Source organism: Arvicanthis niloticus, chromosome 4, assembly GCF_011762505.2.
Source record: "Arvicanthis niloticus isolate mArvNil1 chromosome 4, mArvNil1.pat.X, whole genome shotgun sequence".
Taxonomy (NCBI): Eukaryota; Metazoa; Chordata; class Mammalia; order Rodentia; family Muridae; genus Arvicanthis; species Arvicanthis niloticus.
Genome location: NC_047661.1, coordinates 121,973,789 through 122,000,274, shown reverse-complemented (window position 1 = coordinate 122,000,274; position 26,486 = coordinate 121,973,789). Strand labels below are relative to the sequence as shown.

The 26,486-nt window shown below is 45.0% G+C and overlaps 2 protein-coding genes across 3 annotated transcripts; both read right to left on the bottom strand.

The window, feature by feature from the left end:
- Positions 1-2,904: 2,904 nt before the first annotated feature.
- On the bottom strand, positions 2,905-9,946 carry C4H1orf52 (chromosome 4 C1orf52 homolog). Its single transcript, XM_034501412.2, has 3 exons — positions 9,618-9,946; positions 8,861-9,059; positions 2,905-3,923 (listed from the first exon to the last, which is right to left on the bottom strand). The coding sequence occupies exons 1-3, from the start codon at positions 9,888-9,890 to the stop codon at positions 3,850-3,852; spliced, it is 546 nt and encodes a 181-aa protein (XP_034357303.1). The 5' UTR covers positions 9,891-9,946; the 3' UTR covers positions 2,905-3,849.
- Positions 9,947-13,363: 3,417 nt separating this feature from the next.
- Bcl10 (BCL10 immune signaling adaptor) lies at positions 13,364-24,272 on the bottom strand. Of its 2 annotated transcripts, XM_034500952.2 has the most exons (3): positions 24,012-24,272; positions 17,910-18,198; positions 13,364-14,613 (listed from the first exon to the last, which is right to left on the bottom strand). In XM_034500952.2, exons 1-3 carry the CDS (start codon positions 24,066-24,068, stop codon positions 14,258-14,260), a joined length of 702 nt encoding a protein of 233 aa, XP_034356843.1. In that variant the 5' UTR covers positions 24,069-24,272; the 3' UTR covers positions 13,364-14,257. The 2 variants fall into 2 exon arrangements, with proteins under 2 accessions (XP_034356843.1, XP_076789446.1); XM_076933331.1 differs by lacking the exons at positions 17,910-18,198; positions 24,012-24,272 and adding an exon at positions 16,624-17,903 and having other exon boundaries at positions 14,472-14,613.
- Positions 24,273-26,486: the final 2,214 nt, after the last annotated feature.

Genomic DNA, 26,486 nt, shown 5'->3' with positions numbered 1-26,486 from the left:
CTACCGCAGGGCACTTGAACTACTCTTCATCCTCGTTAGGACTCAAGGCTGAACTTAGTGAGGAACGGGAACTTCCTGTTGGTATTAAGAAAGTTACAGGGCAGAAGTGTGTGTGTGTGTGTGTGTGTGTGTGTGTGTGTGTGTGTGTGTGTGTGTCCTAAAAGTGAAAACTAGGGAAAAAAGCAACGGGGGCTTAAAACTTTCCAAGTTCTGACAACCCTAGAGTTACTTCCGCATCGGCTAGCTTGTCCCTTGCTTCAGACTCACTTCCTCAGTTGAAAGTGATTGTCAGTTACCCTGTGGCACTTTCCTGAGGAGTTCTACATTTAAAACTCAAATCCAAACTGCGAGACTCGCCAGAGGGTGTCGCTAGGATGTGAGTCTCCTTTAGAAGTAGAGGCAGGTAATTATGCCAGGAAAATAGCGCTCTTTCTTCAATGGTATGCATGCATCAACTCCTCTGTTTCTTTTCCTTTTTCAGGAAATGGTAAGCAGGCAGAGAGAGTTCTGGACCCAGTGGAGCAGAATACTACAGAACTGCAGGAAGTGACATTTCAAGTCTCCCTTCTAAGCCTGTCATTTCATGAGCCTAAAAAAGCAAGGCAATGCTCACACCAAAGCCAGTACCAGTTGTGGGAAGACTGCTCTCCTAAGTCCTCTGGGTCCTGGTGTCTAGGTGCTATGATTTTAAATGCAAGCCATAATTAGAAATGAAAGAGGAAAACCAAAGAACTTTCAGGGAAAGGTTGTGGCTATCTGGAGACTTTTTTGAGACAAAGTGAGGGCTGGGTGGCATAGCTCAGGGCACGTGCGTCAGCCCTGGGTTTGATACCAGCACTGCCTCAAACAAGTGAAATGCTGGATACATGCACACACACACATACATACATGCATACATACATACAGTACATGCCTACATTATCTGTATGTGAAAGGTTAAACCCAGAGCCTTGTAGATCTTTTTTTTTTTTTTTTTTTTTTGGTTTTTCTAGACAGGGTTTCTCTGTGTAGTCCAGGCTGTTGTAGTCCCAGCTGTCCTGGAACTCACTCTGTAGACCAGGCTGGCCTCGAACTCAGAAATCTGCCTGCCTCTGCCTCCCAAGTGCTGGGATTAAAGGCGTGCGCCACCACTGCCGGGTGAGCCTTGTAGATCTTGCATACAGCAAACAAGTACCAGTGGGCCACACCACTAGCCCTTGAAAACTATTTTTGGATGGAGGATATAGTCTTACACACTTGCTCTAAACACTTCCTTCCCCCCCGCCCCCCCAACCCCGAAAGACAGGGTTCCTCTGTGTAGCCTTGGCTGTCCTGGAATTTGCTTTGTAGACTTAGCCTGGCCACGAACTCTGAGATCAGCCTGCCTCTGAGATTAAAGGCGCACACATACCACTACCACCTGGCTGGCTTTAAAGATCTTTAAAACGGTAAGTCTAAGACCTTGAAATACATATTAATTTTCCTAAGACATTTGTTGTCTTTGATCTATCTGGTCCATCTGAATGACGTTTCTGGTACATCAGAGGTCAGTTTTTGGATGTTAATTCTCTAGATGTATGCATTCTGAATATCCAAGGGTCAGTTTTTGAACCAAATACACATGAATAAACTAGATACAGGTGACTTCTGGCATTAATTCCTTAGGGTTTTACTGGCCGTGGAGTGACAATGCCTGAGTCTCCCTTGAGTAAATTATTTTTACCTTTTATTTTTAAAGCTTTAGAAATTTTAAATATTGCCAGGCTTACCGGGCACATGCCTTTAATCTCACCACTTGGGAGGAAGAGACAGGTGGATCTCTTGAGTTTGAGGCCAGCCTGGTCTACAAAGAGTATAGGACAGCCAGGGCTCTGTTACACAGAGAAACCCTGTCTTGAAAAACAAAACCAAATTTTAAAATGTTGATAGGTGATTTCCTTGCTCTTTTTTAAACATTAAAAAACCCCATTTCTCCGTATGTAAGGGGACAGGATACATGTGTATGTAGATTGAAGGTAAGCTTGTACAAGTTGGTTCTCCTAAGTGTACTCTGAGGATTGGATTCAAGTTGTCTAGCTTACTAAACCCACTGGGCTATCTCCTCCACCCTTGAGTAAACTCCTCTTTGTATTTCATTTTCTTGAAAAGGGTTAATAAACCCTCTTATCAAATTAAACATGTTGTACATCTTGGAAAGAGCACAGCACAAACCCTGGCTGGCCTACAATAACCATGTGGAACCATTTGGCTAGGCACTTAGTATTGACACAGATGTAGTGGCAAAGAGAGAGGAATCAGTCTTGACTATGAAGGAGGGAACACTTGAGCTGGCTGCTGGAGAGTTGACTAGGTCACTGGAGAAGCCAGGCCTAGCAAAGGGTATAAGGCAGAAGGAAGCACCTTAAAGCACACCTGGGAACTGTAAACCATCACTTACAACTAGATTTGAGAGCTGCGTGAGAACTGTGTAGAAGTCAGGATGTTTTCACCAGACCTGAGATGGTACAGCAAGGGCAGGGAGAAGGGAGATGGTGGGGCTTTGACATGCTATGTGGGGCCATTGAGACATGTAGAGAGGAGAGCAGGAGACACAAGCCTGAGGCCAACCTTATAGTGTGGGAACCCAGAAAACATTCCCCACAATAGCAGCTTGTCTGCATCTGCCACTGATTGGTGGGAAGAATGAGAGTATACTGTGTGCTGGCCTCAGGAAAGCTGGAGAAGAGGCCAGAAAGAATAGAGGTCCCAGAGCAAAAAGAGAATCATTTTGCTTTGCTTGCTATACTCAAAGCATTAACACAGGATCTGGATAAAGGAGAGCCCCAAGCGCGAGGGGACAGGAGTGGAGTTAGGAGTACAGCTTTCACCTAGCACGGAGAAGCTTTTAGGTTTTACCCCAGACCCCCAAATAAACAAGATGCTCAGTTAAACTGGAATTCCAGATGATTTTTAATGTGTCTCTTATATCACATATACTCAAACAGACTCAAATTTAATTGTATACCTTATGCTCTTTACGGAATCTGGTCATCTTTCATAGTCTTCAGCGTATGTAATGAAGAAATGAATACTCATACTGTAAGGCGTATGTAAGTGCAGCCGCATAATCAGGGTATGAGACCTCCCCCAACAGAAGTGCACGCGGAAGAGACGATAATGTTCTTGGAAAACAACTGAAGTCTGATGAGTGGGCAGGTGGTTTAATCTGACTTGGAGTCAGTCCTGAGTGACTAGTCTTCACCCACTGCTATGTCCCTCTGCCCAGTTCCTCAAGCTCCATCACAAAGGTGAGGACTCGCATGTCTACTTTTTTTTACAGGACTGCTGGAGACATGTATGCACAAGGCACCTAAACATGGGAGGCTCTCCCTACATGCCAGTCCCCACTGTGAATCAAAATGTCACAGGGCAAGCAGGCTGCTTGTCACAGACACTTACGTTAGTGGCATTTAGTAATGACAATGTTGAATTAAGTAATTTCATTTCCATGATCATCTATTTACACTGTACAGATACTAATGAAAAGCACCCACAAGTTCACAGTACAATGCAATATATTTACTTTAAAAATATGTTCCTTTATAAAAGGTTCATAGAACATTGGCATGTCCATGTGACAAACTCTCAAAGCCTGTCACCAATTTTGTGATAGCCAGAATGTTTCCAAGTACTGTCAGTTCACAATCACAGGTCACCATTAGAGTTGTAAATACATACAGGTTTTAAATAAAAAAGTGAATTCTACAGTGGAAAGTCTCGAGGTGACACTCGTTAGTTCATTAATATAAATACGTTCATGGAGATGTCTGTCCTAGTGACACACAGAAGCAAACACTCCGCCAAACGACACATCTCCGGAGCCACCGCTCTCTACTTCTTCTTCCTGGCTGCTTCTCCTGGCTCCACTCTTCGAGTCTTGGATGCACGCTCATCTTTGTCATCGTCTTGAAGAGGGAAAGAAGAGAGCTTTGTTAGTTAAGTCTTTAAAAATCAACACAAAAACCACATTAAGTTTTATGCCAAAACAGTTACTCACTGGATGTTTAAAAGCATACCATAAAAACTAAATACTAATTTTAAGAACCCCAATATTAAATTACATATAAAATATTTTTTAATTGTAGCAATATAATATTTGCAAATTGACCTTTTAGGGGCAAGTTAATGATGTGGTATAAGACATTTCGGTGAAAATCCGTTTTTTTCTGAACAGCCCCTCCCCAAACTCTCCAGCACGCACCCTATGTGCATTTAGACACTCTCCATACTCAAGGACAGAGCACTTTCCTTCTACAAAACACCTATCTTCTAGCCATGCTGAGTGACCAGCAGCGTGACTTGTCCTCTCAGATTTCATCTCCCAATTTTCTTATCAACCCACCACATATTCTGACGCTAAAGCAAAAGTGTGAAGGTTCGGACAACCTCACAGGTGTCTGCCCTAATTCTGGACCAGTCCTCCTAGGAGGTCAGAGCATCTTAATGTCAACAGAACAAGCAGGCCCCACCTTCACGTTAAGGAAGTTGACGGAAGGAAGACTACAGAACAATACTGTAAACAGTACCCACTGCCCCACACGGTTATAGGCACAGAAAATTGCCATCAATAAAAATGTCAATCCTGAAAAAGCAGACCTTTTCATTCTATTTAACAGACAAACAAACAAAACAACCAAGCACTAAGTGGTTCAGCAAACACAGGCTAGCACAGACTAGTTGTCAATTCCCATCTCCCTAAACGAATGTGTGATGTAAAGAATCCCAGCCAAGGCCAGGTGGTGGTATGCTTCACATCCTAGCACTCAGAAGGATGAGATAGGAGGACTGCTATGAGTTTGGGGACAGCCTGGGCTACACTGAGTACTGGCCAGCTGGGCTACATAGCAATACTGTCACACTGTCTCACCATCCCACCTCAGAACTCTATATGCGTAAACACAGCTTCTGACTTCCCTGCTTCCACAGAGCAGGGACCCATAGCCTATGCCTTTCAGACAACCACTCTATACTAACCGCCCTTAGCTTTGACTTTATTCCCCAGGCCCTTTCTTCCTACGTCACCCAGATTTGCCTGATTTCCTAATCTTCCTGCTTCAAGCCTTCTAGGCACTAAGATTACAGACATAAGCCTCCATACCAGGCTTAACTTTATTTTTTGATCAACATGATACCAAAAGCCCAACAAGTATAATATGGTGACGTATAAATGATTTTGATATTTTAAGATGCCTTCATATTTAAAATTGCTAAGGTTAACCTAACTGCTAAGGTTAAAGCACAAATTATGTGAAGACAATCTGTAACCTAGGCTGGATATGAATGTCTGACACCTCTGCTTCACTTCCCAAGTTTAGGGATATTGGTGTAACGGCACTATACCCATTAAAACAAAACAAAACAATTTTAGCTGGAGCTCAATTACCAATTTAACCCTGAAATTATTTTCAGAAATAGTTATATGAAAAGTTGAAAGCAATTTTGAAGACTTCCATGAAACACATTAACACACATTAATAAGGGACATTTCTGCTTTTATTCTGACACAGGTAAATCTACAGATAAATCTACAGATAAAACACTGAAACTGCATACTACAATTGCAAAAAATGAGTTCCCACGAGTGGAACACAAAGGCTCACGCCCTCTGGTGTCACAGTAAGGAACTGCTGCAACCCCAGGGCAGGAAAAACAGTTCACTGGTTAAAAAAGCCATGGCCACCTAAGTTGTACTTAAGACAGTTCACAGCCACTAAAAAAGCAGCACTGGAAAGCAGTGAGGGCGAGGCTTGGTTTAACCTTTCTCAGCTCCTCTAAATTCTGAACATAAGTGACAAAAAGGCCAGAGGAAGAAGAATATGGGAAGGCAAAATAAAAGCAAGGTAGCTTAATAATTAGTTATAAGCTACAGGTTAAAAAATGTCAGGGGCTAGGGAGATAGTTATGGACCAGAATTTGAATTCTTACAGCCTCTGCAAAAAGCCTATCAGTTAACAACACACGTCTGTAATCTCAGAGCTCCATGGCAAGGTGGGAGGCAGAGATCTCTCTAAGGCCAACTAGACATGGCATACATACATGAATAGCGAGAAAAAGTCTCAAACAAGGTAGAAGACTGACACCAGGGTGGTCCTCTGTTCTTTACACTCACATAGGTACAAAGAGAAAATGTCAGGCAAATTAGTATTTTTAACGACTTCATATGGCAGGGGAGTCATCGGCTGAGGATGAGGCTGAGTTGGTAGTGTTCACCTAGCATGCAAAAAATGCTAGGTTCAACATCTAGGACCACACACTGGGCAGGGTAGTACAGACTTGTAATCTTACTTTGAAAGGCAGAGGCAGGAGGATCAGAAGTTCATGGTCATCTGCCTACATAGTGTGTCAGACCCAATTTCAAGAAAAGGTGGAGGACTATTTATTACAAGAATTATATTCAGTAACCAACACACAAGTCCAAATTAACAATTTAATATTTATCTATTTTTAATGTGTGTGCCACCCCTGAAACCCCATTCACTTCCTGAGACAAGGTTTCTCTTCTGCCTGGAGCTAACCAATTGTTAGACAGGCTGGCCTTCAGGCCCTAAAGATTCTCCTGTCTGCCTCCCCGGGATCAGGATTGTATGCAGGCACCACTCCATGAACATTTGTAGGTAGATTGTGGGATCAAATCCAGGTCCTCATGCTTGTGAGGAAAGCACTGTGTTACATCTCAGACCCAGGGCGACCTTTGAGTCATATGCTGAGCTTTAAACCAGAAAAACCTTGGTCTTTCTGTCTTTTTCTATTGCTGACATTCACTTTCCAATCAAAAGGACAGAATTAGCTATGGTAATGTGGGTACTATTTGCCATTTATTTGAATTTCTGGTAATTGAACCCAAAAATAAAAAATAAAAAAAAATAAAAAAAAAAAAAAAAAAAAAATAAAGGATTCTTGCTTCCTTGCATATAATTTCTGGTCTTTATCCTAAAGGGACAGAGATGTAAGAACACGAGACTACAATTCTGGTCCCTGAAAACAATGATTATTTTTTGTTTGTTTTTGTTTTTTGAGGCAGGGTTTCTCTGTGTAGTCCTGGCTGTCCTGGAACTCACTCTGTAGACCAGGCTGGCCTCGAACTCAGAAATCCACCTGCCTCTGCCTCCCAAGTGCTGGGATTAAAGGCGTGCGCCACCACCACCCGGCAACAATGATTATTTCTTAACATTCTTACATTCTTAACATTATTTCTTACAGGAAGGTAGCAAACCTCAGCTTAATAAGACACAAATCCTATTTCAAGGTTGAACTTGAAGTCTCATTTTGTCAGTTCCTAATGGTGTGAACTTAGACAAATTCATTCATGTCCGACTGTTTTCTTCAAGACAGTGATAGTCAACTACGAGTCGCTATTGTATCAGTTTGCTAAGAATATTAAAAGTATTCACTGCGACACTGGACAAGACCAAAGCTCTCACTTTTACACTTACCTATTCTACTTTTGTAGGACTCTATAAGAGTTATTTTATTCAAAAATATCTTTTAATCAAAGTACCATATAATAATGTATTAAAATTCACACTTCATTACGATCTTAAAAACAACCAAACACTCAGACATAGTGTGTGCCTATAATCCCAGTGCTAGGGAGGTAAAGGCAGGGGACAGAGGTTCAAGGTCATCTTCAGATATGTAAGATGCTGCTTTGCTAAACAGAGCAAAAGTGTGTGTGTGTACACACTCCTGCTAGTAGACACCCCTTCTCTTAAACATCTCTCTGTAAGGTTGGCCCTTGTATTGGAAGATCATAAATCTGTTTAACAAAAAAGCAAATGGCTTTTAGAACCGACAAGTCCAAATCCCTGAGCTTAATCTAACAGTCACCCTGAGTGAGCGCTCACAATGTACTAGTAACTTATGCTACACACAGGACCGGGTCAGAGCTTGCTGCCTTGTGAAAAAGCAACCACACACAGCTAAGTCAGCAGCACCAGCACATCTCAGGTAAAGGAGAGTGAATACAGCAAGTTTTCCACTTTGGTTTCTGTAAGATGAATGGCTTTACCAGCCAAGGGTTTAAAGCATCCAGTCCAGACTAAAGTGCAATACACACTAAAAGCAAGACCCTATCACAGTGTGGTCCACTCACTGAATTTCAAGATATAAATGCTAGGATGGAGCCCTTCAGAATGATAGTGGTGAGGGGGACTGAGTGGGTCACATGACGCTCTCTTCAGTTGGTAGAGGTTCTGGGGCAGGCCAGTTACACAATCAGATATGAAGTGTAGAAGCTCACCACTAGCTACAGTTGGAGGCAGATTTGCAGGCAGAGATTAACTGCAGTAGTCTAAGCAAGAGATAAACAAGATTACCAACAAGGCAAGGAAATCAAACCACTACTCCAGGCCGGTTCCTACGCACAGCTGATTTCACTCTAAAACCCTGATTTTAGCTCTGAAGCACGAGAGCCTTCAGCATGTCACAAATGCAGGTGTAAGAACCCGTGAGTTAACACTCGCTGCTCTAAATAAGGCATTATAGGCCCACAGACGCAGAGACCTGAGACAACTTTGAGGCAGAATACTTACAAGCTGAGCAGAAACTTGGGGTGCAGGCCTTCAGTCCTAGCACTGAGGTACTGAGGCAGAGACAGGCTGGCCTCACTCAAGAGACTGGCCTACATAGTGAGTTCCAGAACATATCCAGGTTACATAGACCTTGTCTCGCACAAAATAAAACAAAACACAAAAAAAAAAAATGATCGAAAGACTATTTATTAGTATCCAAAGAGCATTCTGGACAAGTCTTCCAATTCACTGGGCTCTGAACTTTGTTCACGGGGTATTTCCTTCTTTTTGAGAAGCACCAAGGGCTGAAATCTTAACAGCCCTCCTCTTACCTGATTCCACCGTCTCCTCCCCTTCCGGCAGAAGCCTGGCTTTCTTAGCGTTCTGTGGGGCATCGTCTCCATTGTCTTCGTAGATATTCGACCATTTTATCGCCATGTCCAGCTCTGGCGGCGGCGGCTTCTTCTCAGTCGTGTAGGTCTCTGGGGGTGGTACGCAGTTGGACTTCCAGATTTTGAATTCCTTCGGAGGCTGTTAAGTAAGCACATCGAGAAGCCCTGTGACGAACCGAGGTTCCCGCGATGGATACGAGCGCATGCATCTCCCTACCGATTGCTCAACTTTCTGGCTGACTTTTTTTTTTTTTTTTTTAAAAACCCTTTAGGCTTAAAAGACACTTTTTTTTTTCTTTCTCTCATCAACATCACAACACTGTTAGGTGAAAAGTCAAAGGGTTCCCTGTATAAATAAAGCTAATAACTTTTAGTTACCAAAGAAGAATCCAGTCTCAGATACTACGGCCAGGCTGACCCCTTCAGGAGGCTGCAGCAGAGAGACACTGTCTTGGAGGCAGCAGCGCAGGCACTTCGGCGTCAAAGGGAAGGGGTCTCAGGGAGAAGCTGCAGCGGGGGGCGGGGAGTCACCACCGTTAGTCGTCGCCCGGCTGGGGGCCCCGAGCGCGGAGGGGCGGGCCCGGGCTGACACCCCCCGGGCTCCCGGGGCCGTGGGGACGCGCGGCGTGCCGCGGGCTGAGTGCGTGTGTGGGGCGGGCGTCGGGCCCCGGGGCGGCCGCGGGGCCAGGGACCTCACCTCCTCGGGCGCCTTCACCACATGCCGCTCCCAGTCGATCTGCTTGTTGAGCGGGTTGTAGAGGAAGGCCGGGCGGGTCACGCTGCGGAACAGCTCGTCCGGGCCCGGCAGCCGCTTCTCCGCCTGCTTCCCGCGGCCGCCCGTCGTCGGAGCCGGGGCATGCTCCTTACGACCCGCGTCCTCCGGCTCGCTGTTCTCCTCGTCCGAAGAGTCGGAGCTGCTGCTCCCGTAAGCCGCGAAATAGCTCAACGGGTCCTTCTCTTCAGCTGCCATGACGGCCGCGGGGTCCCACCCTCTCAGCCGGAAGCCGGAAGCCACGACTGGTCCCGCCCCCTAGGCTAGGACGTGATCGGTTCGCGCCCCCTAGCGGCGGAACCGCGCTGCTGCTCTTGGGCGGAGTTTGGAAAGTTGGAGGAGTTTCCCAGGGATTCCTAGAGATCCCTGGGGAAAAGCAGTGGGAGCCTTAGGATACCCGGAGGGAAACCAGTGGCCACAGTCACACTCTGGGCTTGAAATTTAAAGCACAGAAAAAGCCAAACACGGTGATGCATACCTATAATCCTAGGCTGAGGAAGGTGGGCTATTAGCAGATTTGAGGGCCAGCGGGGTGCACGTAAGGCCCTCTGTAACAGCTAGTATTATGCAGGAAACACAGCCTACAAAACAGAACAAGCAAGCAGGAGACGGAGACGAACACTTCTAACCCCAGCACTTGGGAGGATGAGGCAGGAGGATTGCCACAAACTAGAGGTCAATTCGATAATTTTACACAGCCTACCCCTCCTCCCCCCAAAAGCTGGTATCATTGTAAATACTTAGATCCTAGTTGAGAATGACTGGTCAGAGGTGGCACAATCATTAATAACTTGCCATTTGGTCTGATTCTTAACTCCTAAATTCTACAGGACAATACTGTGAGTTTGGTAATGGAAGCCTTGTTCAGGTTTAAATTCCTAGTATTTATTTTGGTGGCCGTCCCCGGACTACATTAAGTTCCTTCCATCCAAGTACCTAGACTTGATGGAGATACAACTGTTCCCAAAGTACAAAGCCCTGGGGTTACTCAAATCATCCTCAGTTCTGCAAACCCAGGGTCTACAGAGTGAGTTCCAGGGCAGCCAGGGCTACACAGAGAAACCCTGGCTCGAAAAACCATAAAAAAAAAAAAAAAAAAAAAAAAAAAAGGAAAAGAAAAAGAAAAAGAAAAAGAAAGAAAGAAAGAAAGAAAGAAAGAAAGAAAGAAAGATAGATAGATAGATTAAACTCGAGGGCTGGAGAGATGGCTCAGCAGTTAAAAGCAGTGACTGCTCTTCCAGAGGTGCTAAGTTCATGGTGGCTCACAACCATCTGTAATGGGATCTGATGCCCTGTTCTGGTGTGTCTGAAAACAGCTACAGTAGACTCCTCTACATAAAACAAATAAACCTTAAAAAGAAAACAAACAAAAAGAATGGCAAGAAATAGCCATGGGTTCCTAAAAACTAAAATAACAAAAAAAATGTTTTGTAAAAAAAATGTAAACTCGAGAGAGAATAAGGAAGGGGCAGAGATGAGACTCTGGAGATTGGAGATCGGACATAGAAAGAAACAGACAGGAACCACAGCATAGAAAGGTATAGCAGGAGCCGTAAGGCAGGTTGTAGGCAAGATTGTCAAGTTAGATGAGCTGGCTGGGAGACTGCCCGAGGAAAAGGCCCGAGCTTTACACTATGTTAAAAGTCTCCGTGCCACTGGTGGATCTAAGAAAGTCCCACTATAGAAGATGGGAGTTGTCAACAAGGAAACTGTATTAATTATTAATAAAGGAAGGATTAACTAGAGGTAAAATGGACTGAGAAGCTTCAGGATACAAGGATAGCCGGGAAGGAGAAACATGGTTTGCTTCTGGATTAGTTAAGCCAGACAAAGAAAATTAAACTCAAAAAAGTTTCATCAAGGACTGTAAGATGGCTCAGTCAGTACGATGACTACTGTACACACAGGACCACTCGAGTTTGGGTTCCCAACACCCATGTAAAAGCTGGGTGTAGTGGTCTATCTGTAACCCTAGAGCTTGGGGACATAGAGCCAGGGGGAACCCAGGAGCTGCCCATATAGCCAAATGGTGAACTCCAGGCTGAGCAAGTCACTGTCTCAAACAGTAAGATGGAGACCAAACAAGACAACAGACACCAGCCTCTGGACTCCATACACAGGCACACACACTAACATGAACTACCTCTCTCTCTCTGTCTCTCTGTCTCTCTCTCTCTCTCTCTCTCACACACACACACACACACACACACACACACACACAGTTATTTGTTAAGACAAGTGAAAAATGTAAACAAAAATTTTAAAAAGAACAAAACAAAGAGCCAACCTAAGCCACTTCCCTGGCCTGTTTGGCCTTGCAGTACTATAATAAGGGCGTCTCTTCATAGAGGAACCCCCCCAGAAACCGCCCAAGGAGGCCTCCACCTTTATGTCCCAACACTACGACTTTCTAGAAAAGGTCTAGAGAAGAGTTGGTTGGGACAGAAGGGAGGGGCACCAGGAAAAGTTTTTTGTTTGTTTGTTTGTTTGTTTTTTTTAAAGGCAGTGAAAATAAGCTACTTGGTTATGTCATTTCTTTGGGTTGATATGCAACATTATACATTTCTAAGAACTTTCAAGTTATATAATGGAGGACCCCAATATGGATGCTGGTTAATAACAGTTAATAATGGTTCATAAAGCTATAACAAGTTATCACATCAATGTCAGAAGTATGGGAAAAAGTAAAGAAGAGGTATGTAATTTCTTATGCTCAATTGTTCTGTTTAAGCCTATAACTATAGATAAAGCATGACTTTTTTTAAAAAGGCAATAAAAAGGTGAATGTGGAATATAATTTTTATGCTGTGTTAATCTGGTATTCCTGAAAAATAACTTTTTAAATAACTTTTTAACTACAGCGTCCACTTACTAACAAATTATATGCTACTGAGTCAAGCTAGTCCCTCCCTCTTCCCTCCCTGCCACTTTTAGAGACAGTCTTGATGACTATGTACTCTGACTGTGATGGTTTCTATATCCTTGGCACAGTGAGTGGCACTATTAGGAGGTGTGGCCTTGTTGGAGCAGGTGTGTCACTGTGGTGTAGGCTTTAAGACCCTCATCCTAGCTGCCCGGAAGCCAGTATTCTGCTAGCAGCCTTCAGATGAAGATGTAGAACTCTCAGCTCCTCCTGAACCATGCCTGCCTGGATGCTGTCATGTTCCTGCCTTGATGATAATGGACTGAACCTCTGAACCTGTAAGCCAGCCCCAGTTAAATGTTGTCCTTTTAAGAGCTGCCTTGGTCATGGTAAAACCCTAACTAAGACACAGGCTAACCTGGAACTCACTCTATAACCAAGGCTGGCCTCAAACTCATGATGCTCTGTCTTCTAGTTCCTAAGTGTAGAATCATAAGCATGTACCACCACATTTGACTCTGAAATACTGTTTTCTACTTTAAAAACTAGTATATATAAAAAGGGTTAGATTTTTGAAAATCAGACATTTTGAATTTCTGACTTGAACACATCATAGTTTTTTTACATTAAAAAAACTTTTATTGTTAATAGCAACTTTTCATTTCTTAATTTTTAAATAATAGAAATATATCGGTGTTAAGTATCAAGAATAGTAAAATTATAATTTAAATGAAAACATTTAAAAATGTTTAAAAATTAAAAAATGATTAAAAATCAGCATTTTTAAATGTGTAAAGTTAACTTTGTGATACAGTAAAAACACAGACGGAGCGGGAGGCTGCTTGGTGCAAGTACTAAACGCAAACCGCCTACTGCACGCTCACTCCAGTCACCGAGTCCAGTGGCGCTCTCCATGCTCCACACGGCAGCATTCATCTAGAGAACAGAGCGCCTACCGCACACTCCATAGTCAACGGCTCTAGTCACGTTATCCATGCTCCTCACCGAGAGAGAATGAAAGGCTCAGGAAAAGGATTTTAGTCAATTACAAGTATTATCAATTAATTACAAGTAATGCCCTCCCAGAAAACGTTCTTCAGGATAAGACTGAGGACACAGGAAGGCCTGTAAAAGGCGAACACACTCAGGCTGGCAAGGTCAGTATAAAACAGATTCTGGCCGACTGAAGTCACAAGGCTCAATGCCATCAGGTGTTTCCTCAGAACCCGACGGCTTCTCAGAACCGAGGAGTCAGACGTTCTCCTGAGTGTCCTGGCAGCTTTCCCAGTGTCCAGCTTTCCTGAAAGTCAGAACAGCTTACTGCTAAAATGTATTGCCAGATCACTGGGAAAAACAATCAACTGAAAATTTGTAGCATAAATGTGCTAAGAAACATTATTCTCAATCCACAAGTTGTTTTCTCAAATTGAGACAGATTCTGATAAAATTAGTCTTATACTAAAACATCTAAAAGTAATAAAGAAGAACAATATTGAAAAGTCCACGACCACCATGATTTACACCACGACCACCGTGATTTACACCTGCCGCCCCTAGAGTGGCTTCTTATTTACAGAGAATGTGTACACTGTGATTTAAAAGACACACATCAAATGTGAGCCACCTGTCACCGTGGTTTTTATAAAAAGATGATATCCTTCACACCATTTTGTATCCGTAGTAAAACAGCCGGGCAGCGATGTCACTGGCGTGACAGAGCCCGTGACCGTAAGGGGAGAAACAGCTCACTTGAGTTTCCACAACTGCCCCCCTCTTCCAACCGAAGGTCTGGGGGCAAAGGGGGAGCCCCGGGGTCCCCAGGCCGAGGAAACGTGGCGGAAGAGAAGCTGCTGTTTTCAGTTCTGCCAACTTCCAGGACTGGCAAATTCAGGGACGACTCAGTAGAGAAGAAGGGAGCAGTGCTGGACTCTCCTTCTGGGTGGAACATGGCAGTGGACGCTCTCTGCTTTTCAGAGAAATTGCTCTCATCCGAATTGGACCTAGAAAGGTTGTTGGTGGCCCCAGCTGCAAAGGGCTCACAGCTGCTGCACTTCAGGCCTACAACAGAACATGCAGATGCAAATGAGAAAGGAACCAAGCATGGACGCCTCTCCCACCTTGCAACTTCTCAGGGATTCTGGGTTAGTTACAAGACAATGGCAATTTGTTGTTTGAGGAAGGATCACATGTAGCCAAGGCTGGTCTTGAACCCACTATGTAGCCAAGGCTGGCTCCTGTCAGCAGCATAGCAGTTTATAAATGCTGTCATCATAACTCACTTCAAATCTTACTTGCTCTTCTTAGTAAGGCTACTACTATTTATTTACATTTCCAGCTAAGGACACTGTCTCAAGAAAGCTAATTAAATGCCACATTATTCACATTCAAAATCACTTCTGTAGTTAATGGCTCATTGATGTTAGGGGGGAAAAAGCAGGAGGCCAACAGGTGGCTCAGTGGTTAAGGGCACTGGTTGGTCTTTCAGAGTGACCCTGGTTCAGTTCCCAGCATCCGCATCCACACAGGGCTCACAAACGTATGTAACTCCAGTTTCAGGGATCCAGTGCTCTCTCTGGCTTCTGCAAGCACAGGCACCCGTGCAGACAAAACACTTAGACACATAAAAATAAATCTTAAAGGGTGGGGAAAGCAGGTCCTATAATTTTTCATAAACTAAGTAACTTTTACAGCTAATTTTTTTACCTTGAGAGAGGGGTCTCACCTTCTAGCTTAAGTTAGCTCTGCACTTGCTACGTAACCCAGGATGACCTAGGAACTGATAATTTCTGCTCCAGCTTCCTGAGTGCTAAGATTACAATTACCATTCTTATCTAAGAAAGTCTTTGGCATTTTGGCACACACACACACAAAATAAATAAATAAATAAATAAAATAAAAAGAAATACATATGTTTGATAAAACCAAAATGGAACCAGGCACCTCCTCAAATCTCACAACCAATCAATGGCAAGTACTAATTCTTGAGTCAAGGGTGTTAGAACTTAAGGGAATTAGCAGTCATCGGAGACACTGTTACTATGAGGGATGAGAAACAGGCACTGGACAGTACGATCCAGGACTGTGTGCAGAGCGGGACCCAAAGTCAACAGAGACTGGTTCTCCATCAACCACTAACAACACTGCTTATTCCTACTGTAGAATTCTATCACATCCTGAGGGTCTAATGGACAACTGGCCCCAGGACCACAGGGTGAACAACACTATCTGTTCTGCTTAGTAAACACTCCCCGTAGCTATGTACAGGCCCGGGAACCCCTGGGTTAAAATTACAAGTAAAACCAATTAAGTGTAAAAGTCAATTCAATTTGTAGCCCAGTTTTGCCTCAAAAGTCACAATTCTCCTGCTTAAGCCTCCAACTGCTAGAATTATAGTTGTGTACCACAAACCTGACCCAGACATTCGACATGAAGCTCAAAGTGTGCTGGGCTGAGGGTCATCCTCGTCTACCATGTCAGCTCCCAGCCTCTCACAAACTGACTGCTTCCAGGTTTAGACTCATGTACAGTTTATACAGGATTCTTACACACTTGTCGGTCACTGCTTATGACCAGCTAGTGGGAGAAAACACATGGGAGAGCAGAGCTGGACTTAACATCCATCTGCTACGCACTGCTCTTCACTTGCTGGTACAGTTAGGGTCTCACTCCATAGATCAGGCTGACCTGGCACTCACACTGTAACCCAGGTTGGCCTTGAACTTGTGGCAATCCTCCTGCCTCAGCTTCCTGTGTCTAGGAATACAGGCATAAGTCACATGGTTCCTCTTCTTAAAATGTAATCAGTGATATTTTCTGAGCTTATTTCTGAGTGGATTAAGTTAATGGCAGTATTCTAGAAATAAACTTTTACAAACACTATTGTAAAGTAAACACAAATAGAGGCAAATGAGTTTATGTCACTTTCGTGCCGTGATGATGTATCTGGTAAGAATGTACGCTGAATGTAATTCTGACCCCTCAGCCTTTGGAAAGCAAATGGTCCTGGGTTTGAAGAGCGCTGCCGGCTTTCTGCCCGCTCTCCTCACTCTCTGCCCCCTGCGTGCTCACCTTTGAGGTGCTCCCGCTCTCCTCACTCTCTGCCCCCTGCGTGCTCACCTTTGAGGTGCTCCCGCTCTCCTCACTCTCTGCCCCCTGCGTGCTCACCTTTGAGGTGCTCCCGCTCTCCTCACTCTCTGCTCCCTGCGTGCTCACCTTTGAGGTGCTCCTGCTCTCCTCACTCTCTGCTCCCAGCATGCCCAGTGTGCTCACCTTTGAGGTGCTCCCGCTCTCCTTACTCTCTGCTCCCAGCGTGCTCACCTTTGAGGTGCTCCTGTTCTCCTCACTCTCTGCTCCCAGCGTGCTCACCTTTGAGGTGCTCCCGCTCTCCTCACTCTCTGCTCCCAGCATGCCCAGCGTGCTCACCTTTGAGGTGCTCCCGTTCTCCTCACTCTCTGCCCCCTGCGTGCTCACCTTTGAGGTGCTCCCGCTCTCCTCACTCTCTGTCCCCTGCATGCTCACCTTTGAGGTACTCCCACTCTCCTCACTTTCTGCCCCCTGCGTGCTCACCTTTGAGGTACTCCCACTCTCCTCACTTTCTGCTCCCTGCGTGCTCACCTTTGAGGTGCTCCTGCTCTCCTCACTCTCTGCTCCCAGCATGCCCAGTGTGCTCACCTTTGAGGTGCTCCCGATCTCCTTACTCTCTGCTCCCAGCGTGCTCACCTTTGAGGTGCTCCCGTTCTCCTCACTCTCTGCTCCCAGCGTGCTCACCTTTGAGGTGCTCCCGCTCTCCTCACTCTCTGCTCCCAGCATGCCCAGCGTGCTCACCTTTGAGGTGCTCCCGTTCTCCTCACTCTCTGCCCCCTGCGTGCTCACCTTTGAGGTGCTCCCGCTCTCCTCACTCTCTGTCCCCTGCATGCTCACCTTTGAGGTACTCCCACTCTCCTCACTTTCTGCCCCCTGCGTGCTCACCTTTGAGGTGCTCCCGCTCTCCTCACTCTCTGCCCCCTGCATGCTCACCTTTGAGGTACTCCCACTCTCCTCACTTTCTGCTCCCTGCGTGCTCACCTTTGAGGTGCTCCCACTCTCCTCACTCTCTGCCCCCTGCGTGCTCACCTTTGAGGTGCTCCCGTTCTCCTCACTCTCTGCTCCCTGTGTGTGCTCATCTTTGAGGTGCTCCTGCTCTCCTCACTCTCTGTCCCCTGCATGCTCACCTTTGAGGTACTCCCACTCTCCTCACTCTCTGCCCCCTGCGTGCTCACCTTTGAGGTGCTCCTGCTCTCCTCACTCTCTGCTCCCTACGTGCTCACCTTTGAGATGCTCCTGCTCTCCTCACTCTCTGTTCCCCGCATGCTCACCTTTGAGGTGCTCCAGTTTTATATTCCGAAGCTTCAGCACCTCATCTGTTATCTTCTGAATCAGGAAGTTCTGTGTTTTCTCCCTGCGAATGGATTCCACAAGGGTGTCCAGGCCCTTGGGGTTTTCCTGTAAGTAGTCTAACAACTTCCCAGCCCTTTTTCTACTTGAAGTTCGGCAAGAAATTTCTTCCGTGTCTTCTCTACTTAGTATTTTTTTTGCACGTAGATGATCAAAATGTCTCTCAGCTATGATTTTCTCACACAGGTATACACGTAAATTCTCTAAAGCCTAAGAGACAAAAGAAGATAGGCTTCAGTGTTACTCTGTACCATGCAGGAAAATCGCGGGTGACTGGTTGTTAGTTTCAAATCTTAACTGGTATGAGGCAACGTTCTGAAGTCGGGAGGCTTGGGTCCTTTAAAATGCATGCTATGTAAGATGGTGTCCAGCAGCACAAGCGGGTCCCACACAGTCCTCAGAGTGCCCTGTTCTGCTTCACCTTCACACCTGAAAACTAACACCCAGCTGTTGTGAGGAGGGACCTGTAGAAACAAGAAGTCTGCAGAGGGTCACCTAGTTCAGGAGTAGAGCTAAAAACCAATTTCTATACATTGTAGTAACTATCAAATAAAGAATTTCAGAATTAGGACCAGGACAACTTAGTGTGGAGTCTCACAATTTGCAACTGTTTCATGTTTATTATTAATTAGTACCTCACTTTAGTGTGAAACCATTAAAACACACACAAAACCCAAATCCTTCCAAGGGCTACATGTCTCTGCTTTGAGGCCAGTTAGAAAAATGATACAACTCACTGAGACCGTCTTTGAGGAAGGGGAAGGAAGAAGAAGGAAGAGGAAGGAAGGGGAATGGAGGGAGGGAGGGAAGGAAGGAGGGAAGGAAGGAGGGAGGGAGGGAGGGAGGGAGGGAGGGAGGGAGGGAGGGAGGGAAGTCCTCACTGAGTCAGTCCTCTGGGAAGGAAAGAAGGGAGAAGGCAGGGAAGTACAGAGAGGAACAGAGAGAACCAGAGAGTTCTAAAAAAAACTAAGACAAGGGGGGAGACCAGAGGAAAGCCTAGAGTAAGGAAATAGCTCAGGCTAGTCTTTATGTATTTAGCTTCATTAGTTTTAACTGAAACATAAAAAGGTGTTCATATTAATGAAGTACATGTGATTAATTCTCAGGCATGCACTGTGTAATGTGTAAATCAGGTTCATGTTTGTCTTAACAAATGGTGATAATCTGATGCCAATCGTTTCATATTCACGCCTCTATTGACTAGACATGGGATTTTGGGCAAATTAACTCCTGTGTCTGTTTCCTCAAGTGACAGTTCAGAGGAATAAATTAATATATGCAGAGTATTTAGAAACTGCATGGTACATAGTACTCGAGCCTGTTAGGGCAACGATGATGGTGGTTAATTTGACTCACATTTATAATGATGAGTTAAAGGCAGTGGAAGAGCTCAGTAGAGCCAAGTTAGTAAGTAATGGCTGGAAAGCTGCCCCAGTGAAGGCATCTGACAGGTTTCTGTGTACTGAATCTCTACACACACTCACTTATCTACACCGTCAACCTCACGTGTGTAAGTTTCTAGTGTGAATATGAAAAGATGAACAAGAGTTTAACACTGCATACAGAAGGCCCCTGGTTTAGCTGGGCAACACAGCACACACAAGCTAGTCTTCGTAAGACTAGTCACCATGGCTCAAGCACCACTCTGGACACTGCCGTAGCTCAGGTCCTAAATCCTGCATGAACTGATAACAGAAAGTAACACTTTGTAGTTTTCTCCTCTTTCTCAAATCTCTCTTTCATACATCTATTAGATCTTACAATTTTCAAGAGAAAATAGAAATCTGAGCCATTACATAAATGATACCAACACTGTATTCTGCCCATGATTTATTGGACAGTCCTGAACCACAGCACAATAGTGGAGAGCACTGGGCTAGAGACAGCTCAGTGGTTATAGGCAGTTGTTCTTACAGAGAATATGAGTTTGCTTCCAAGTGATGGCTCGCAATACTTCACAACTCTAGTTCCAGAGGCTCTGACACCATCTTCTGACCTCTGTAGACACCAGGGACACACATGGTATATACACATTCATGCAGCCAAAATACACATATTTAAAAGGAAAAAAAATCTAAAAAATAATTAAGAAGAGCATGGGTCTGCAATCCCGAATCTAACATACTGTGAGAATTGGTGCAAATTACTTAACCACGGTACCTTCAGGATCTTGACAAAATAAGGATAAAGAATTAAACCCACCTAGGAAGACTAATTGAGATCGTGTGTATGAAGGCTCAGTCTAGTTTCTTCTACACAGTAGAGGTTCAATGACCAGTAACCGCTGGACTGTGGCGGGCAAGCCTCTTGATATGGCTCTGGCTGCCTCTGTAGCTTGATTCAGCAGTGCCCTCCCCTAGGCCTTTGCTCTGTTTACAGCTGAGGACTAGCACTGTTTCTGCTGCTTGTGTCTGAGTTCATCCGTTAAGATTCCCCGTCTTCTCTGGAGGCCTCACTGTAACAGGCAGGATGAGCAGGACACACCTGTCTTGCGGCACCAAATCCCTCCACCTTTCATCTCACTTCCCATTCATGCTCAGACGTTTCCACGTGTCCCAGCGCTCTCCCCCGAGCCACCAATGACCTCCTCTACTGATGGGCCCTTCCCACCTTCATCGTATTTGCCTTCTCAGAGCAAGGACACAGCTCATCACTCCTTCCTCCAGACGCATTTTCCTGGCTGAACACACATGACACTGTCCTGATTTTTTTTGATCTCCATGAAACTTCTCTCTGTACCCCTTAATCCCCTCTGGGGCCCTGCTTTATAACCCAGGTGGCCCCAAAGTTGTGATCCTTCTGTCTCCTCCCTAATGATGGGGACCACAGCTGGAGAGCTTGGGGCAGCTTCTCACTGTTTCAATGGAATACTCGTATCTCCAGTTGAGAGCTCTCTTTTGACCTCCATTCTCACTCTTCCTCCAGTCCCATCCTTTCTATGCTGTGCACCCTGAACTCGAGTCTCATCCACGTCTATGGCCTTCACCTCCATCCATCCAAATCATCACTGCCTTTCAGTCCATTCAAGTCCTTTCACGGCCTTTCCCACTTTCCCTCATCTCCCAGGCAGAAAAGGCAGAAGGATCTTTAAAAGTCAAACAAACAAAACCCCATTAATTTGTTAGCATGACTCTACTAAGAGAAAAAAAGTTAAGTCCTTCAAAGGTTTGCTTAGCCCACCTTCCTAATTCACCTTGTTACCATCTGCCATCCTTCAATATTCTGAACTTACAAAGGTCCTGACTTAGGTCCTTGTCATATTTTCTGTCTCAAATGCTCTTCCCCCAGCTCTGTCATAACCTTTAGAAGTCAAAAGTAAGCACATCCAACCATCCTATCTCAAGTATAATGCCCTGGTGTTTGTCTTCATAGCACTGACCACATTTACAAATGGAGAGTTGCCTAAATGATATACACACTTTTTAACTTTAACAACCTATATGTTTGAAGCAGGTAAAAACCACAAACATTCTGTTTACTGCTGTATACTCTGCATTTCAGAGTGTAGTGTTTTGGATGAATGAAAATTTTATTATAATGTTCTAAAGTTATTATTTTATGGCTATTTTCCTTCAATCAAGAAATTGAGCTATTTTTAAAAACAGAATTTTGTCTTAGTTCTTCTTTAATTTTTTTTTATTACTTATATTATGTATGTGAGTTCACTGTTGCTCTCTCTTCAGACACACACCATAAGAGGGCATGTATCGCTGGGAAGTGTTGGCGCACGCCTTTAATCCCAGCACTTGGGAGGCAGAGGCAGGTGGATTTCTGAGTTCGAGGCCAGCCTGGTCTACAAAGTGAGTTCCAGGACAGCCAGGCTTACTCAGAGAAACCCTGTCTCGAAAAACCAAAAAAAAAAAAAAAAAAAAAAAAAAAAAAAAAAGGGGCATATATCCCTTTACATATGGTTGTGAGCCACCATGTGGTTGCTGGGAATCGACCTCAGGACCTTTGGAAGAACAGTCAGTGCTCTTAACAACTGAGCCGTCTCTTCTAGTCCCTTAGTTCTTAATTTAACTGTTAGATTACACGATCAACTTCAGAGTATAAAGTTAAATGTATTTGTTAAAATGAAACAAATTCAACCAAAATAAGGGCATGTTAAATAAACAGATGAAAAAGGGAGGAGCACTGAAGACGTATGCTCCAGAGGGATCAGCAGTAGAACTGTGCTCCCCACTAAAATGGGAGGACAGGGACCAAGAGTCTCAGTGGAGTGCTCAATTTGTACCACTATAAATGTATCAAATTCCTATTAAATGTTTTTGGACCATGGCTGACCTACAGGCAACAGAAGCCACAGAAAGCAAACCCTGAGACAGACAGAGCCTCAAGTAAACAACTTCCCACCATTTATCAAGACAGATAATACGGAAGGACCACCAAGCAGTTTTGGGGTAAGGATAATGAAAACCTCAAGTTTTGAAAATATAAGAACATAGCAGGCAGTGGTGGCTCATGCCTTAATCCCAGCACTTGGGAGGCAGAGGCAGGCGGATTTCTGAGTTGAGGCCAGCCTGGTCTACAGAGTGAGTTCCGGGACAGCCAGGGCTACACAGAGAAACAAAACAACAACCAAATGTATGCTATTATAGCTTGGTTTCTGATAGACACTTGGAAATAAAGGCCTGGAGTTGAGAAAAAAAGTTCAAGTAATGCAGATGAATGCTTGAGCTTGCCATAAGCAGTTTTAATAAAATAGGGTAAATATCTAAGAACAACTATTTTTGTAGATGCCCCGAAGCCTACCCATAGTTTCTCTAAGGTTATGGACATCTGATACGGGTCTAACCTGGAACTGTCAGAATGGGTAACATCAGTGAACTCCCTGGAGCAGAAACAAAGGCCTGCAGCACTCTGTTATCTACAGACAGGTCTTGTCTTGTTTGCGCCGCTATAAAATGAAAAGCAATTCTCTTCCTTACACGTTACTTTAATGATTGTGAGAAAACTCAAAACTGTGTAAAAACAACTGAGCGCAGAGCTACCATAAGTTTATGGTTTACTGGAATCATAAGACTGTAGTGGTTATCAAAGACCTAGTCTCAAGCAGAATGTGAAGCTTTCCGGACGGTGAGTGCCCTACCAACTCCACTGAACACTGAACCGTGGCAGTAATCGCAGTCGCACCTTTCCCTTCCGGTACTGAGCTATGCCAGTTGTAATTATGAGTACAGTGCAATAAACCTTACAAGGGGTAAGGTATGGTAGAAAAAGGGATCTGAAGCATGCGTACGTCTCCAACAACTTGTGGCCAAGTTCGCATAGACGACTTTTCAATAGCATTGCGGTGCGGGTTACCGTTTTTAATGTGAATTAAAATGTGAATAAAATGTGAATTTCATGTAGATTATCTAAGTGGTGCTCATTTGATTTTTTTTTTTTCCTGGCAAAAGTAGTAACTAAAGGGAACGAAAAATGCATCACGTTATGCTTAAAGCCATTTTCTCAAATATTAATGTTTATGTGAAGTTCTACGTGGTCTAAGCAGAAGAGTCCAATTTAGCCATGAGTATTTTCAACGTTTACCTGGGAATCAAGTCTCAGCTAGAAGTACGCACACCCCCTTCATTTAAATATGTGGGCGTCTGATTACTAGGGGAATTCCAGGGTGTGCTTTCTGCTGGCGAGCTTTCCGCAGTCCCCTGTATATACAGAGTTTCACGTATCTGCCCTATGCCTGGGGATACCTGGTCCAGAGACTCCCGATGCCCTCCTCCCCACCTCCCAGCCTAGCAGCTCCCGCGGGGATGGGGTGGGGTGGGGTGATCAGCAGGATGGAAAGCCACCAGCGGGAAGCGAACGGCAAAGAAGCAGCCAAGGCGGCGCCGACAGGTTTAGCCGTGGACTCACAGGTCGCTGGTGGGTCATTTCCAGCCAGCTCCCGGGAAGCAGGCAGGTTGTGCTGTGCTGGGACCTTGCGCTCTTCCGATCTAAAGTTCCCTGTCGCTCGGCTCCGGGTTTCCGCTTTCCTCCGCCCCCGCCCGCCCCGCAGCACCCAGCCCAGCGGAGCTACTCACGTCCTTCTTCACTTCAGTCAAGTCCTCCTCGGTGAGGAACGGCGCGGGAGCCTCCATGGCCGAGGCAGGGATGGCGTCCTCCGACCCGCGCCACCCCGCCCAGGCTAAGGGCTCCGGCCTCTGGGAACCAGTTTGTGACTTTGGAAGACAAGGAACAATAAGAGGATCGTGTGGTGACTAGATCTTGCTCACTTCTCGGCCGCTCACGGAGGTGGCGATCTCAACGCCCCACTTCCGGCTCCGCCCCTAGGGCCTGCGGCGCCGCACTCAGGGTCCTTCCTAACTCAGGCACCACCTTCGGCGAGGCGGCTCTAACTTCAGGCCCCGCCTATCTTCGTGCCAGCCAATCATTACTAGCCCGCCGTTCCGTCCCGTCTTCCGGAGTGGCTCCGCCCACAGGGCCGGCCCTCTAACCACGCCCCACTTGTTATTCACATAGGGTTGCGGATTGGCCCCCTGAGAAGGATTTGTTTCCGTGGGCGGGGCGCCGGCCGCTCAGTTTAGCGGGCTCTCCCCGCCCTCGCAGACTCCTCATTTGGGTGGAGTGTGGGTTGAGTCGGCCAGGGCATTTTGGTTTGCTTCTCTTTTCCACATGTTGCGGAACAATTTCCTGTTGTGCTGGGCCAGGTTTTACAGTTGTTTGATCATACACAAATGTATACATGCACACATAATATAACTTCAGTATTGAAATGTTTGAGGGCCTGGTCCGGGGCTCACTGCCCTTTACCACCTAGAACTAGGGAGACAGGAGCAAGATCTTGAGAGCAGAGAACAAAACAACAAAAAAACCCCACAAAGAACAAAACGAAATAAAAAAGTGTTAAAGATTTAGAAATTACCTGCAATCCCATCAATTTAGCAGCAGAGGTAGTGTTTGGTTAATTTTAAGTCTCTATTCGTTGGGAACATTTCTCCTTATTAATCTGTGCAATAGAGATAAATTTAAAAAGCATTTAGGGCCGCTAGGAGTATATTTAAGGTTCTGAAGCAACTTGGTGCACAGTTACACTCTTATTTATTGTTATCCTTTATCACTGTTCAGTAAGCAAATTCTAGGCATGCAGTGATGGGGGAAGTTATTTTATTGGAGGCCAAATGGCTATTTTCAGAATGGTATTTTAACTCATAGCATGTGCAAAACATGAGCCAGTGAATGAGGAGTGCCACATAGAGTCCTAGGCAGGAAACCATTGTGTGGTAATATAGTAAATCTGCAAGAGTAGGTTGAAATGACAAGAGGAACAAAGGCAGCAGGAATCTTTATCTAAAACAAAAGAACCAGCAGAGGCTTAAGGCCACATCTATGTCGTTTTGATCAGAGCCCTGGAATCTTGGTGTTTACATTATGCCAGGTCTTTTTTCACACTGATGTCTGGTATACTAGAGTGTTTTTCCGTGTTCTTAGTCATCTGGCGACTTGTTATAACCCAATTCGCTTAATCATTTGTTCTTTCCTGTAGCAAGCATCTGTTGACTGCCAACTACTGAACTACACCCAGATCTTCCTCTAGGTTTTGGTGAATAACACAGGTCGAACACCTCTTTCCTCGAGCTAGGGTGTGGTGGCACAAACTAGCTAGATGTGTTGTCCAACCAACTACCTGCATCTGGCCCAGCTATAAGCAGGACTCAATCGTAAACTTGCTCAAAACATTAGAAGAGGTATTTTTTTCTTTTCTTCTTCTTCTTCTTCTTTTTTTTTTTTTTTTTTTTTTTTTTGCAATTTTTTTTCACATCTTGGATATGTGGTTTTTGTGTTTGAGCCCTGTAGATAGCACTATCCTGTCTCAAGATAAAAACACTGGACATAGTTGTAAGCACTTGGGAGGCCAAGGTAGGATTGCCCAAGTCCAAGATTATTCTGGGCTACTTAGTAAATTACTGGGCCAACCTGTGCTACATAATAGGACCCTGTCTCTGACAAGCAGAAAGATAAAAATAACATCTGTTTCCTCATGAAATTTATATTATAAGCATGTGTTTGGGGTGAAAAAGGTAGACATTTGAAAAGTTTTGTGTGTAAGCATATTTAGTATGCTAGAATCAATACTAAGAGGAAAAGTAGAGCAGGGAAATGGGAAGGGTGGAGATGGAGACCACACTGAGAGAAAGGATACGCTTCCCACCTGCAGGAAGTGAGGGAGGAGCCGGTGGACAGAGGGAGAAAGAGCTCTCAGTGTTGAGAGCCCAGCTATAAAGAGGCTGGGTGACTGGGGGGGGGGGGGGTGAACTCTGCTACAGGCAGAGTTTAATCTGACTTAGCTCTGAGTCATACAGGTTTACTCTGAGTCAGAAGAAAAGCCACGGGAGGTTTCAGAGGAGGAGAGGGACAGATGCAATCTATGCTCCGAGGCTGGCTTTCACTGTTCTGCAAGCTGGCCAGCTACCTCTCTCATCTAGACCCCAGGAGGTAGAGGTGGGCTGGATTGAGAGCAGTGAGAGGGCGGAGAGCATCTGGATGAGAGGGGCCAG

Coding starts and splice junctions, on each gene's coding strand:
- C4H1orf52 (XM_034501412.2), bottom strand. CDS start 9,890: ATGGCAGCTGAAGAGAAGGACCCGTTGAGCTATTTCGCGGCTTACGGG. Junction 9,060..9,617: donor TGGTGAAGGCGCCCGAGGAG/GTGAGGTCCCTG, acceptor CTTACTTAACAG/CCTCCGAAGGAATTCAAAAT. Junction 3,924..8,860: donor GGAGGAGACGGTGGAATCAG/GTAAGAGGAGGG, acceptor TCCCTCTTCAAG/ACGATGACAAAGATGAGCGT.
- Bcl10 (XM_076933331.1), bottom strand. CDS start 17,565: ATGCAGGGGGCAGAGAGTGAGGAGAGCGGGAGCACCTCAAAGGTGAGC.